Source organism: Typopeltis vanoorti, chromosome 2 (genome assembly GCF_054136105.1).
Source record: "Typopeltis vanoorti isolate ZY-2024b chromosome 2, IOZ_Tvanoo_1.0, whole genome shotgun sequence".
Taxonomy (NCBI): Eukaryota; Metazoa; Arthropoda; class Arachnida; order Uropygi; family Thelyphonidae; genus Typopeltis; species Typopeltis vanoorti.
The window spans coordinates 5,729,423-5,745,569 of NC_143550.1; the positions used below are offsets into that span (position 1 = coordinate 5,729,423).

General features: G+C 37.0%; 1 protein-coding gene across 3 annotated transcripts in view; it reads right to left on the reverse strand.

The window, feature by feature from the left end:
- LOC150108796 (uncharacterized) overlaps positions 1–16,147 on the reverse strand; it is a 478,706-nt gene that overhangs the window by 270,663 nt on the left and 191,896 nt on the right. For all 3 annotated transcript variants that reach the window (XM_090403306.1, XM_090403304.1, XM_090403307.1), the window contains exon 7: positions 4,530–4,609. In XM_090403306.1, the coding sequence (XP_090259432.1) occupies positions 4,530–4,609 (80 nt within the window). The remainder of the gene's footprint in view (positions 1–4,529; positions 4,610–16,147) is intronic.

Sequence of the window (16,147 nt, forward strand, 5' to 3'; positions counted from 1 at the left end):
TCCTTATATCTCCGGTAATTCAGAACCTATCGCAAGAATTTTAAAGAAATATGATTTAACAACTACGTATTTACCTATTAACAAATTGTCTTCTCATTTTCCTTCTCCTAAAGACAAACGCTCAACTTTATCTCTTCCTGGAGTTTATCAAATTCCGTGCAACTGTGATCTCTTTCTTATTTTGGACAAACCAGACGTTCTCTTGGAAAAAGAATCCAAGAACATCAATCATCCATTCTTCACAACAAACCTTAAAAGTCTGGATTGGCTCAACATGGGATTGAAACTGACCACAGCATCCTTTGGTCCAAGACTCGCCTCTTACATAGATCCCGTTATAGGTTCGAACGTTTGTTCAAGGAAAGCATGGAGGCCTTGCTCCATCGCCCCAACCTGAATCGTAATGACTGTATATATCAAAATCTGGAAAGTCTAATCAAGATTACTCATTAATTAATTTTTTTTTTTTTAATAGCAAATTCAATCATGTTTCTACTTCAAAATAGTCCGTTTCATACTCAGTCATATAACATCATGCGGTGTGTTCTAATTTTAACGATCTATTGTTAGTATTCTAGCTTGTATTTTTTAAACTGTTCTTGTAATACCACTGACGATGATCTGCTATTTTCAGACCGAAATATTTGGTTAAATAAATATCTTTCTTGTGATTACGTGATTATATCATTCAATGTACTGTTGTGTTGGAAACTATGTTGACTCACTATTTGTAAGCCATCTTGTTTCTGACCCAACACACAGTAACGATTAGGCCTAAGGATAAGGACATGCTTATGCCTCCAGAGAGAGGGATAAGAGAGTATTGTACATATGTTCACTCAGAAGTATATCAAACCGACTGAGATTGTTAAAATTAAGTAAACTTAAGAAATCTGTATTTAGAATTGATAATGTCTGTGTAAAATAAGCAAAGGGAAATTGTGTCTCAGGACTGAAATTGTTATTATGAAATGTGCATGAGAGATCTATGTATTAAAACCATGTCAAAACAGTTCGGAGTTGGGGTGACCAATCGGCCATAGCTAAGAGTATGACGTAGTCATCGAGAGAGGGCGCTCAGATTTTGCAATATAAGGCCTGGCACGAGACTCAAATCCCTCTCTTGTTTTCTGCCTGCGTTCCCGTCCAAGTCCTGGATAGCTACGGAAGCATGCAACAATCTCCCAGTTGCTGTTGTACCGTGTCGAGTAAAGTCAGTCAGAATTCCAGTAGAGAGCCGTTGGTAAGTTAAGCCAATGGAAAGTCAGCGAAGGGCAACCTTCGAAGATAGTGGAAGTAAGTCGCAGATGCCATGAAAGCACGTGGTGAGAAAAGACGGAAGTGAAGTCAGCGAAGGGCAACCTTCGAAGATAGTGGAAGTAAGTCGCAGATGCCATGAAAACACGGGGTGAGAAAATACGAAAGTGAAGTCAGCGAAGGGCAACCTTCGAAGATAGTGGAAGTAAGTCGCAGATGCCGTGAAAACACGGGGTGAGAAAATACGAAAGTGAAGTCAGCGAAGGGCAACCTTCGAAGATAGTGGAAGTAAGTAGATGATGCCATGAAATACGTGGTGAGAAAATATGGAAGTGAAAGCGTGGAGGGAAGTCACGGAAACTCCATGAAAAGAAAAGAAAAAGATGGTAATGTACAATTTTTCATACTCATTATAGATTGTAATCGCAAAAGGAATAGAAGCCAAGGAATTAAGGAGCTCCGCACATTAACTTATCCATAGTGCCTAAAAGACTACTTGGACTGATTTGTCTGTGTCAAATAACTGGTGCCACTCTAAGCTTGTGCTGAGAAAGGAACCTAACCTTCGAACTGTTTGTCAGGAAGATGCCATATGATATAATGTTAGATATTAGCCTGAATTTTTTTTATTAAGTTGTGGGGGGGGAAATAGTGCTTGAGCACGTATTAGAATATTTTTCCATGTTAAAATGCAAGACAAGATACGTCTGACATACTTTGTATAAAGTCTGTATATAATTGTCCTTAGAGAGTGAGTACTGAGTAACCCTGTATATGGAATAGTCGAGTCTGAACATAATAATATAACAGAGATATAGGATTGATTCATTTAAACATAAGAATTGAAATTTTGGATATCTTAACCTAAAGGGGGGGGGGGGAAGAGTTCAGACTCTCTAGCATTGAAATTATTATATAAAGTGTATCTATGCAAGTGTTTATAATAAATGTATTTCTTTATGTCAAGGTTCATGAGTCTGTTGTTTCTGAAATTGAATTACCACTTATAAAATTTTCGGACCTGTATGAGTGAAGGGGGGGGAAGCAATTTACGTAACAAAGAAAAGGGGGAGCCACGACTGCATATCACATGATCCCTTTGTTGCTTAGCGTTATTTATTTGAGTATCAGAATTTAGTTGCCGTCTGGCACAGTCGTTCTAAACAAAGATAAATTTGTCGGCAATGGAATAACTGATATGCATGAGTGATGAATAATAGTTATATAGAAAAATATAAGAATAAGAATAACAAAGAAAAGGGTAAAAAGCGACGAGGAAACAGGACATCACAGAAAGAATATAAGTGTAAAGATAAATACGGGGGTAGTGACGACATAACAGTACATTGTTAATTATGAGGATCGGCTGAGGGAATGTGGACTGCTGAGTTTGTTGAATAGAAGGAGTGGTGATGCGATCAAGACTTTTAAACTGTTGAGCAGCAGTTACAGGGTTGACACTGGGAAGTACTTGGTGGTTGGTAGAATAACTGGAATGAGCTAGGAAAGGAAGCTATGAGCAAGAAAGTAAGGAGTAGTTTCTTTGCGTAGAGGGTGGTTGAACCATTGAATGCACTGCCTGAGAGAGAGAGTGGTGAGATCAAGAACAGTCAAGGAGTGGTATGATAGACTTTGTGTTTCCTAAGAAGAACCTCCCATAATGAGTTTCTTGACTTCATGGAGGTCTGCATAATAATAATAATAATAATAATTTCAGCACAGGTGCTAAAAGTGTGCTCAACTGAACTGTCTATTTTCTTGAATAGGTTATATAATTTGAGTCTCAGAACTGAGAAGATTCAACAGAATGTATGGTAATCCCATTGCACAAGGGGATGGTGCAAATGGTGCAAAGACAAATGTATCCCCAACTATCAGCCAATCAGTATATCAGTAGTGGTGGTGAAGATTTTGGAAGAGTTGATTAGGACTCCCTTTCAGAAATGGGTTGACAGAAATCTCTACTGTGCAACGAGCAGCATGGGTTTACTAAGGGATAGTCATGTTTTAGTAACTTGCTCACATTCTATAATAATATTACCACTGAGTTAGACAAGGGGGGAATGGATACACCATAACACTTCTGGATTTTGCCAAGGCTTTTGACAGAATACAGCATGGAATACTGTTGTGTAAATTGGAGAATATGGGATTGGATTATGAACTTTTGGCATGGATAAGAGGATGGCTGAATGATGATATCAAAAAGTGGTATATCGGGAGTGTGAATCTGCAAAACTGAAGGTAACCAGTGGTGTGCCTCAAGGATCCATCCTTGGTCCATTGTTATTATGCTATGTCATCTGTACATTAATGACACTGGGAAGGATGTGACATACAGCTATTTGCTGATGATGATGCAAAGATAGGTTGGGTAATCAGAAGTGCTGCTGATATGGAGTACTGCCAGAATGATTTGAATAGGCTAGAATTGTGGACATGTGAAAATGGCTATCAGTTCTATGTTAATAAATGTAAAGTCACACACTTTCATGTGATAAGATATCCAATGGCATATTATATTGGTGGGATAATGCTTGAAGAAACTGATGAGGCTAGGAATCTTGGAGTTTTAGTAGACAGAAAGTTGAAATTCAAGGGTTATATAGCAAAATTGTAAATACAACTCGGAGAATAATGGTAAAGCTGAAACAAATCTTGACATGTAAAGATAAGGAAGTCATTTTGCCTCTTTAATAAGACCTCACTTGGACTATTGCTTGCAGGTCTGGTCTCCTGGTTTCCATGGTGATTCTGATACAGTGGGGAGAGTGCAAAGGAGAGTGTTAAAAATGATATCAAGATTGTGGAATCTGATTATCAAGACAGATTGAGAATTTGTAGCCTGCAGACACTAGCAAACAGGAGAAAGAGGGGTGCTATGATTGAGACATACAAACTTCTGAAAGGGTTATACAGGATTTCAGCAGATGGAATATTTCATTGTATGGAGGGTAGAGAAGGGATGCAGGGGGCATCCATGGAAGTTGAGAGTGAATGCTGTGAAGGAGTTAGGACTAGATTTTTCTCTCATAGAGTAGTGCATGATTGGAGGGGGGTTGCTGTTGTATGTTGTGTGTGCAAGTAGTGTTAATGAATTCAAGAATAGGTATGACAGCTGGTGCAAATAGTATGGCCTCCCTCGATAAGTTCTTGACTCTTTGTAGGTCTCTCTTAATAATAATAATGTTAATAGTAATATCTAAGTTGATCCAAAGAATAATATAATTAACCAATGTAATAAATATAAACAATTTTTTTCAGAGATTTACCTCAGTTTCTTCAAATTGTGGAAATACTGGCGGTTCCAACATTGTGATTTCACCAGGAGGTGCAGTATATGAAGGAGAAACTAGAGCAAGGGTAAAAATAAGATTATTATTTTTTATAAGAGAATATTAACAAAAAAAAAATGTGCCACTACAGACTTCTTACATTGTTGTAGCTATACTTGACCTGCAGGTCAAGTATAGCAACAATGTCAGAAGTCATAGCAAAATAAAGAGTAATGAGATTTTATTTCCAAGACCTCTTGTGGTAGGAAGGTATGATCTAATATAATGCCAGTATGGAAATCATACAGAACAAACTGATAGTAAAAAAAATATTTATTTAATACAGCAAGTTTCTTGAAATAACTATTTCTCATCTTCATGTAGTAAATACAACAAAGAGTTAAGATACAAGTAGGTAATACTCACAAGATTACATATTTAAAACTCTTTGTTTTATTCACTACCTGAAGATGTCAAACCTAGTTTTCATGAAATTAGTTGAGTATTTAAATAACTATATTTTTACCGATTTTTCTTTGTGATTTACATACTAACATTATATTACTAATGAGAGTTTTGAGAAAACCTAAAGGAATGACAGATGGGATCAATGGCAGAAACAGATTAAAAATTACCATATTAAAAAGAGGAGTGGAAGGAGGGCAAGTTATTATGGGATCAATATTGGAGAGGTTTTCAGCAAATGGTGGGAAATCAGGGGAGAACCACAGGACATCCCTGGAATCTGTATAAGGAGAGTGTGAGCAGGGGAGTGAGAAGCAGGATTTTTGCATTCAGAGCTGTGAATGATTGGAATGCCTTGCCTGAGAGTGCGGAGAATTTGAGTGTGTGTTTAAGGCATGGTATGATGATCTGTGTTTATGACAAAAGGGCCTCCTAGATGAGTCTTTGACTCCATGGGAGGTCTTGGGATAATAATAATAAGAAGAAGAAGAAGAAAAACTTCATATGGTTAGCAATCAAAATTGAGTGAGTAAAGATGATCTATGGTATTGCAGAATTAATAACTTAAACAGAATAACAGAATGGGGAAGGAAAGTTTAACGAATAGGTGTTTGATGCCGAGATAGAAAAAAAAGACTAAGGTTTATGTGGATCAATGCAATCAGCAGTACAATAGAAGACTAAAATATAAGATCTGACCATATTGGAGTCCTCACAACTAGCACATTCATTTGGAGGAAAGTTGCTTACAGAAATTAATAATAATGCAATCTTAATCAAGGAATACTATAATGTAAGCTATATGAATTGAGTTTACACATTAGGAAAATGATGTGATAAATGATGGTGATGATGAGATAAATAAATCTGAGACAGTGTTTTTGAAAGTTCGAAGTAAATTCCTTTATCTATTTTCTAGTAAAATTAAATTACATTGTATATATTTTCTTTTTAATATGATATATATCAGTTAACCTAGAAGAATGAAGATGTGGCTGACAAGTAGAGTTCCTTAAGGCTCAGTACTAGGATAAATATCTATAATTTGTATATTAATAATATAGGGAATTATTTAAGGATAGCAATATTCAGTTGTCATCAAGAATTAGGGAGAGCAATAAGTTGATAAAGGTAACACAGATAACTGCAGGATGATTTAAATAAAAAAAAAATGATGGTACAACATGACAAAATTTCATGCCGGCTGGGGCGTAGCCCGGTTAAACAAGGCCCCCGTTGTTTTCGCCAGGGAACCAGGGTGAACAGCGAAAAGTCAGCTACTGGAACAAATCTGAAAACAAACCCCAACTCAACATCACCAGAGTTAAAGATCGGTACTATCAACGTAAGAAGCCTGAATGGCAAAGAAATGGAGCGAGCTGAGGAATTAGATAAGTACCAGATCGACATAATAGGGGTGACTGAAACAAAAAAGACCAAAACTGGTGAGATCTTTCTGATCAATAAATACAATATGTTATATTCAGGCAATGACAATCAAGGAAAAGAAGGAGTAGCCATAGTATTCAACACAAAATACGAGGCTAATCTTCTTGAATGGCAGTCAGTCTCAAGTAGAGTAATGTGGGCAAATATGAGAATGGGGAACTGGACAATGAGACTTATTTGTGCCTATGGTCCCACAGAAGGTTCTACTAAGGTAGAAGTGGAGGAATTTTTTGAGGCTTTAGAAAAAGCAACTGACACAATGAAAAAGGAAAAGTTGGTCCTTGTTGGGGATCTAAATAGTAGAGTAGGAAATGATTGTGAGACATACAAAAATATTTTGGGAAAATTTGGAGAAAAGAGCAAAGCTAATAATAATGGCAAATATCTGTTGGATTTCTGCTCAGGACATGGACTGGTTATTACTAACACCATGTTCCAACATAAAAATGTGCACAAATTCACATGGAAAGAAGAGGCTAGGAATAAGAAAAGTCTCATTGACTATGTTATTGTTGATAGTGATGTTTTCTCCCTGGTGCTGGACACCAGAGTGTACAGAGGATTTGAAATTGGAAGTGATCACTATTTAGTCTTGAGCAGAATAAAATTGAATTTCATATTGAAAAGAATAACATGTAAGAAAGGTTTAAAGCGAATAAAAGTTGAGCAGCTCTCAGATGTGAACTGTAGACTAAAATACAGAAATATTATTGAAAAGAAAATGAAAGAGTTTGAGAACAGGAATCAAACCTTGGAGATTCAGTGGCAAACTCTGAAGGAAACACTGATTGATTCTGCCAGAGAGGCATGTGGTGAGGTTGTGTGCAAGGATAAAAAAATCAGAACTCCCTGGTGAACACAGGAAGTTAAAGAGGCAGTGAAGGAAAAGAAGAAAGCATATCAAAAGTTCCTGGCAAATAAGTCAGCTTTTACTCTTACAGAATACAGAGACAAACGTAAGAAAGCTAAACAGCGTGTAAAACTAGCTAAACAAAAGTCATGGGAGGACTTTGGCAAGAATATAGAAAATAAATATCAAGAAGGTGGCAAAATATTCTGGAGGTTGTTGAAGAAGCTTAGGAATGGAGGAAAGAGTGCTGTAAAAGGAATTAGAGATGATAAAGGTGAAATGAAAACAGGAGAAAAAGATATCCTTGAAGCATGGAGTAATTACTTTGAAAAACTGCTAAATGAAACAAGCAGTGATGACAGCACAGTGATAAAAAACACTGACCAGGCATGCAGTCAGGAATACATATCCATACTTGAAGTAGAAAAAGCCATCAAAGGCTTGAAATGTGGAAAGGCAGCAGGAGTAGATGATATTCGACCAGAAATGCTGAAGTATGGTGGTATAAGAGTCTTACAGTGGCTGCACTGCATAGTTCAGAAAGCCTGGACAGAGGGACGAATTCCCGATGATTGGAGTAGAGCTCTCATAGTACCCATATATAAAAAGGGAAATAAAACTGAATGTAAGAATTACAGAGGTATTTCCTTACTGAGTGTTCCTGGCAAGATCTATGCAAGTATACTTGAGAAACGGTTGAGAAGAATTGTGGAAGAAAAGCTTGGTGAAGAACAAGCTGGATTCAGGCCAAATAGAGGCTGTCAGGATCAGATCTTCACTTTACGACAAATAGTCGAGAAAGCATGGGAATATAACAAAGATCTGTATTTAAGTTTTGTCGATTTAGAAAAGGCATATGACAAGGTGCCAAGAGAGAAGCTATTCAATACGCTGCAGTTATATGGTGTCAATGGGGCATTATATCAAGCAATACTTAGTCTTTATTTGAGTTGTGAGTCAGCAGTTAGAATTGAAGGAAGTACAGGAAGATGGTTTAATGTTAAATCTGGTGTGAGACAAGGATGTACATTATCACCTCTGTTATTCATTATCTATATGGATCACATTATGAAGGAATGTGGTATTAAACCTGATATCAAAATTGGAGATGTTAATGTCAGCTCTTTGCTTTATGCGGATGATGTTATACTTCTAAATAAATCCGCTACAAGTCTGCAAGATTCTCTTACTAAATTGAATAGCTGTTGTAATAGATATGGTATGAAGGTCAGCAATAAAAAGACAAAGACAATGAAAATAGGCAGAATCATTGAAAATGTCAACTGTGTTGTGAATGGAGAACCTGTGGAACAAGTAAAACATTTCAGCTACTTAGGCACAATTTTTACTGAAGATGGTAAACTAAATATAGAAATAGACAACAGAATCAGCAAAGCTGGTATGGTGGGAAGTCAATTGAATAAATTCATATGGAATAAGAAAGAAATTAGTCGGAACACTAAATTAGCTGTATACAAGACTGTGTTCAAACCAATTTTAACTTATGGATCCGAGAGCTGGGTCAGAAGTAAAACACTTGACCGAAGACTAGAGACCGCAGATATGAGAGTTCTGAGAAAGATTAAAGGCGTGAACAGATGGCATCAATGGCAATATCATATTAAAAATGAGGATATTAGGAAAGAACTTGACATTGTCAGCATCCAGGAATGCGTTAGCAGAGCTAATCTCAGATGGTATGGTCACTTAAATAGAATGGGAGAGGAAAGATTAGCAAAACAAGTGTTCTCTGCCAGGTTGGCAGGAAAACGACCCAGAGGAAGACCAAGATATAGGTGGATTGATACAGTACAAAGTGCCTTAGACGATAGAAATATAAGATCTGATAATGTTGGAGTCTTGACAAGTAACAGACTGATTTGGAGGAAAATTGTAGATAGGAAGTTAGTAATGATGTAATTTTTTCATGTAGTACTGTCATATCCTGTACACCCCTTGAGGGTACATGGCAGGAATTTGATGATGATGATTTAAATAAATTGGCAGGAGGAAAGGAGAATGATTATCAATTTAATGTTGCAAAATGTAAGGTTATGCACTTCAAGTTGAAAAGATTACATACTGTTTATTAAATTGATGGTACTGAATGAGGATAGGGATCTGGGAGTAAAGGTGGATACTGAGATGAATTTCCAAGAGCATATTGCAAAAGTTGGCAAAATAGCTTAAAATAAGATTAATTTAATGTTAAAAAATGCAATAACCAATAGAGTTAGGGAGGTGATTATCCCTCTTTATAAGGTGATGATTCAGCCACACTTGGGTTTCTGGGGAATAAGGATTTGGTGGAGAGGATTCAGAGATGTGTGACCAAACTGCAGACAGTTCTGGGAATGATTCCTATTAGGATAGGTTGAAGATGTATGGTATTACAAAATTTAGTTGAGAGGTGGAAAAGAGGTGACATGACAGAAACTAATAAGGTATTAAAGGGATTCGATTAGACTGAAGTGAAGAGAGTGGTGAATGAGTTAAATGAATTGCCAGAATTATTCATTTGTGCCCTAACAGTGAATGAGTTTAAGGAAATGTGTGATGGGTGTATAAAGGTGTGTTTGGGTTTCTTGCCATGTTTCTTCTGAACTCTATGAAGATACCCGTATATTAAAAAAATAATAATAGTAACAAAATATTCTATTGTTGATATTGACCATTACAGCATTCTTCTGGGTTGTCTTATCACGTATGCATTTTCTCCAAACTTCAACAAACTATTACCATTATCTCAAAATAGCTTGTCTATTCATTTTCTCCAGATAGGCACAGAACAAAGCCTTCCATATATCAGGATTCCAAATTTCACCTTCCAATTACCTACAATAATTTATCCCAACTAATTTCCTCGCATTTTAAGCTATTCAAGAGAGCACCTCATTACCTCACCTTTTAAATTCTTGTGAACATATAAGAACAAAAAAAAAAAAAAAAAAAAAAGGCAAAACATATCAGATATTATAAACTATACATCTATACATTAGAGATCTGGGAGTGGTGGTGGTAGGATCTAAAAATTCAGGGGCCACATTGCACAGGTTGTGAAGTCCTCCACATCATTGCCATTATTTGATGTGATGTCTTCACAACTCATGCAATGCAGCCCCTGAATTTTTAGATCCTACCACCACCACTCCCAGATCTCTAATGTATAGATGTATTAGTTTATAATAACCTGATATGTTTTGCTGGAATATTTTTTTATTTTCTTATATGTTCACAAGAATTTAAAAGGTGAGGTAATGAGGCGCTCTCTTTAAAGGTAGCTTAAAATGCGAGGAAATTAGTTGGGATAAATTATTGTAGGTAAGTGGAAGGTGAAATTTGGAATCCTGATATATGGAAGGCTTTGTTCTCTGTCTATGCTGGAGAAAATGAATAGACAAGCTATTTTGAGATAATGGAATTAGTGTGTTGAAGTTTGGAGAAAATGAAATGCAGAAATAAAGAGGTTATGATGCCATTTTAATAAGGCCTTGATCAGGCCTCATATGAATTATTGTGCACAGATTTTGTTACTGGGTTTTCATGGTGACAAGGATATGTTGGGAAGGGTCCAAAGAAGATTCACAAAGGTGGTCATTGGTCTTTGGAATATGAAGTATGAGGACAGAGGACAGATTGAGACAATGTAAATCACAAAGCCTCGTGAATATGAGGAGGAGGAGGGGGAGCGATAAGACTGAGACATATAAGTTAGCCAGGGATTGATGTCAGGTTGACATGGAAGAAATTTTTCATAGAATGGGAGATGGGTAGAACAAGAGGCCATCCCTGGAAAGTGTATAAGGAGGGTGTGAGTATAGAAGTGAGGAACATGTTCGTTTGATGGAGAGTGGTTGGTGAGTGCAATACATTGCTTGAGTTTGTTGTGAATGTAGACATGTAGAATGTAGACACATTGAATGTGTTTTAGCGCACATTTGGATGAGCATTGTGTGTACCGCCAACAATGAGTCTCTGACTCCACGGAGGTCAGATGTTAATAATAATAATAATAATAATAATTTTTTTAAAAAAAATTTTTTATTACATTACATACATTTGTTACAGTTATTACGTACATTACATACATTTGATTACATATGATACAACATTACTTACGTTTGTTTACATATGATACTTACATTACATACATTTGTTTACATATAATACATACATTACATACATGTTTACATGTGATACGTACATTACATGCATTTGGTTACATATGGTACATATGATACATACTTTTTTTCTTTTTTAATCTTGGATGAGAAGTAATTTCTCAGCTTTCATTCTCGAAGGTTATCTGATGATGATACCAGTTGGTTAATATTTATTGGTTTTTGTTTGCTGTTTTGGGAAGCTACGAAATATATGATTGAGAAATTCTAGTACACACACATACAATAACTTGGAATGTATTGATGCATCGCTGAACTGGAAGCCTGAACGAAATACGAACCCAATACATTGGTGCGTATTTCTTGTTCATAGTATGTATTTAGAGTTCTTTTCAGCCTACTGTAGTTTGTAAGGTTTCTGTATTTAAAAGGTAATTTGTTTATCATGTCTGGGATGTAGAAGTTTCGTGTGACCTTTCCATAGTGATTATTGTATTTATATTTGATATAATTAGTTGTCTGAGGTCTTGTTATGTGATATGTATTTCTGACTGTCCTGTAGTTGGCATCGAAATAATGTTTTAGCAAAGCTGCATAGTGACACGTGACATGAATGTTTTGCTGTCAGTATTTTGTGTTCTGACATCGCAGTGTATATAGTGACCAAATCTGGGCACAGTAGTCGAGATGGGGGTCTTATCAAGGCTCGATACAGAGGAACAATAACCTACTTGTCTCTGCTTGTCAACGTATTCTTCAGCAACTCAGTGATTTGATGAGCTGATTTGGCCACTTTTGCAATGTGCCCCCTAAACTTCAACTCCTTATCCACCAACACTCCTAAATCTCGTGCCTCATCAATTTCCTGGAGTACAGTTCCACCAATGTAGTAAACTGCTGCTAATCTTTTCACCCCAAAATGTTACATTTTGCCACATTAAATTAACATCCATTCTCCTTAGCCTAGACCTCCAATCTATCCAAATCGTCTTGCAAAATTTTGACGTCATCTGCATTCACTATTGCCCTACCCAACTTTGCATCATTCGCAAACAAATGAACTGTTCCTCTCAGATCCTTTCCTATATCATTAATGAACAAATTAAACAGCAGTGGTCCAAGAACAGATCCTTGTGGCACACCACTAGTCACAGGCCGTCTTGTGGACTCTACTCCTGAATAAACCACTCTCTGATATCTCTCCGTCAACCACCCTCCTATCCATCTCACCAACTCTATATCCATCCCCATATGCTGCAATTTACTGATTAGAATTACATGTGGTATCCTGACAAAGGCCTTAGCAAGGTCACTGTAAACCTATTACCCTTATCCAGTTCAGCCATCACTGTGTTATAATACGTGAGCAAGTTACTGAGGCATGACCTACCCTTCACAAAACCATGCTGTCCCCGATACAGTATCCCATTTTCTTCTATCCAATCTTGTATTTTCCTCTTGACTGTTTTCTCCAAGACCTTGATAAAGATTCCCGTTATGCTGATTGGCCAGTAATTTTCAACAGCAGCCTTGGAACGACCTTTATGCAGCGGAACTATTTTCCCATCTTTCCATCCCCTTGGGACTGACCCTGACCCAAGGCTCAAATTAAACAAAATGGTCAAGGGCACTGACAATTCTTTAGCCGCTTCATGTACGACACAAGCTGGTATACCATCCAATCCCACAGATGTATTGACATTGAGGTTCTGTAATAGACTAGTTACCTCTACTTCATTCATCACAATTCCAGTATAAGCTGTTGGTTCTTCCATTCCTGCAAAGTCACCACCTGGATGATATACGTTTGCAAAGTGCTCACTCAGTAATTCCACTATATTGACTGATCCGGTTACCTCCCTACCCTCAGCATTTTTTAAGATCATTCTACCATGAACATTTTTCCTTTTACTTGCAACATATTGAAAAAACTGTTTGGGGTTCTCTTTAGCCTGCATAGCCAATTTTCTTTCGTAATCCGCTTTTGCTTTTCTTACCACCCTTGTTAGCATCCTGGCCTGAGCTTTATACTGTTCCTGCGCCTGCTGGTCACCTTTCTCCTTAAATTCCCTCCACAATTGTTTCTTTTTTTGCAGCTCAAGCTTAATAGTGTTATTCATCCATTTAACTCCTACTTGATTTATTATTCAGACTCTTGCCTCCTGCAAACACTTCTTAAATTGTCTCTTTATTCCCAAAATATCAGTTTTATCATTTTGTACTGTAATGACATTTATCTATTTAGTTTGTAGGGTGCGCAGAAAGTATGTGTTGTAATAGTGTATCTTAGTATATTTTGGCATAGTGCTTTGTATATTAGTGTTTTTAGGCGTGTGGGAACTATGTCTTTTAACCTGTAGAGTTTGCCAGTTATTGTTCAGAGTTTGTTGTGTAGATGTTTTATGTGGCTATTCCAGTTCATATCTGCATCGAAGTAAATTCCAAAGTATAGTATTGTTTCAATCTGAGTGATTGTAGTGGTTTTGTTGTTCTGTGTGTTTTTTATGTTGAAAATAATAATAATAATAATAATAACACCAAGGAAAGGAATTCAGCATCGAGAGAGGAGTGAGTTGAGGAGATCTAACATCCTCCTAATTATATACAGCCACATCAGAAGAAGTCTTTAGAAATTATTATTATTATTATTATTATCTTGACCTCCACTGAGTCACAAGACTTATCTTGGGAAGTCAACAATAGTCAATACAAAGTCTAGTGTATCATTCTCCTTAAACTCATCCATGGGTTGCACTTATACCAGCCTTTCAAGAAATGCATTTCATGCTTCTACCTCTCCATACAAAAAACTCACATCTTACCCTTTTCCTCACTACTCCTGTTTCTAACTTCCAGGGATGGTCTGCTTTTAATTGTTCCTCTCATTCTACTATATAAAATCTCCTCACTGTTAATAGGATAACAACTCTTCAATAGCTTAAATGTCTCGATCATATCCCCTCTTTGTCTTCTATCCACCAAACTCTGTAGTCTGCATGCCCCCGGTCTATGCTCATAGTCAAGACTGTACAGTCCTGTTATCATGTTTGTTATCCATCTCTGAACCCTCTCCAAGACTACTTCATACACTTCAAATCATGGTGACTAGATCAGAGCACAGAATAAATGTGGTCTGATAAAAGCTTTATACAATTGGACAACAACACTTTTATCTGTCATGGTCAATGTCCTCCTCAATAGTGCAGCAATTTTCTAAGGTTTCACAACCTTTGCAATATATTTCTGAACTTAAAATTTCTATCTACAAACAACACAAGATCCCTTGCTTCCATGACTTCTAGCAGAACTACACCAAGTGAGTATGAAGCATTCTATTAGTGGATCCCAAATTTCCAAACTTTACATTTAGTTGTATTATCCACTCGGCCAACCAGGACGAGTGGATAACATATCCACTCTCCAGGCTGCGGGTTCAAATCCCACCATGGGCATGGATGTTTGTGATTGTTTGTGGAAATACCAGTGGTGGTCGGTAGTAGATGGCATTGGTGTAGTTGCAGTCAGTTGGTGATTGAATGGTGGAAACGGAGTTGTAGAGCAGGTGCCCTCCCTCGATGAGTCCTTGGACTCCATGAATGTGTCAAATAATATTAATAATAATTAAACTAATCCCAATTCATCTGTCCACCTTTCCAGCATATCCAAATCATGAAGAGACAAAACATCAGCACTATTACTAATGATCCTCCTAAGCTACACATCATCTGCAAACAAATGAATGTTTTCCTGTAGTCCAGTGACTATATCATTGACATAAAGATGAAAATTTAAAAAAAAAAAAAAAAAAAAACGATGGTCTATGCCTTACCCTCATCCACTTCTCTTTGTACTCATTTCTAGAAAGTAAGCAGATTACTAAAAAAAGAGCACCATTTAACAAATCCCTGCTGGTCTGCCAAAATAATATTAGCCTCATCTACCTAATTTTTTATGCAAGTTTTTATCAATTTCTAAAATTGATAAAAACTACAGAAGAAAGGCAAACAGCCCTATAGTTATTATTATTATTATTATTAAACAAGACCTCATGGAGTCAAAGACTCATCTAGGAGGTCCTTTTATCTCACACACATCTCATCATACCGGGTCTTAAACACATTCAAACTCCTTGCAGACACCACACTCTCAGGCAAGGCATTCCAATCATTCACAACTCTGCACGAAAAAAACCTGCCTCTCACTCCCCTACTCACACCCTCTTTATACAGTTTCCAGGGATGACCTCTGGTTCTCCCCTGATCTCCCACTATTCGCTGTAGAACTTCTCCACCATTGATCCTATAGCAACCCCTTACCAACTTGTAGGTCTCTATCATATCTCCCCTCTTCCTTCTCTCCACTAGTCTCTGCAAATTACATCTTTTCAATCTTTCCTCATACTCGACATTCCAGAGGTCAGAAACTACCTTAGTCAGTCACCTTTGGACCCTTTCCAACATCTCCTCATCCTTCTGAAAACCAGGTGACCAAATCTGGGCACAATAGTCCATGTGTGGCCTAATCAAAGCCTTATACAATGGAACAAGAATCTCCCTACTTCTACACGTCAGTGTCCTCCTCATCATTCCCAGAAGTCTTTGTGTTGTCTTCACAATTTTGGCGATGTGACCCCTAAATTTTAGATCCTTATCCACTATCACTCCCAGATCTCTTATTTCCTCTACTTCCAACAATATATTCTTACCAAGCATAAATTCTGCATCCCATCT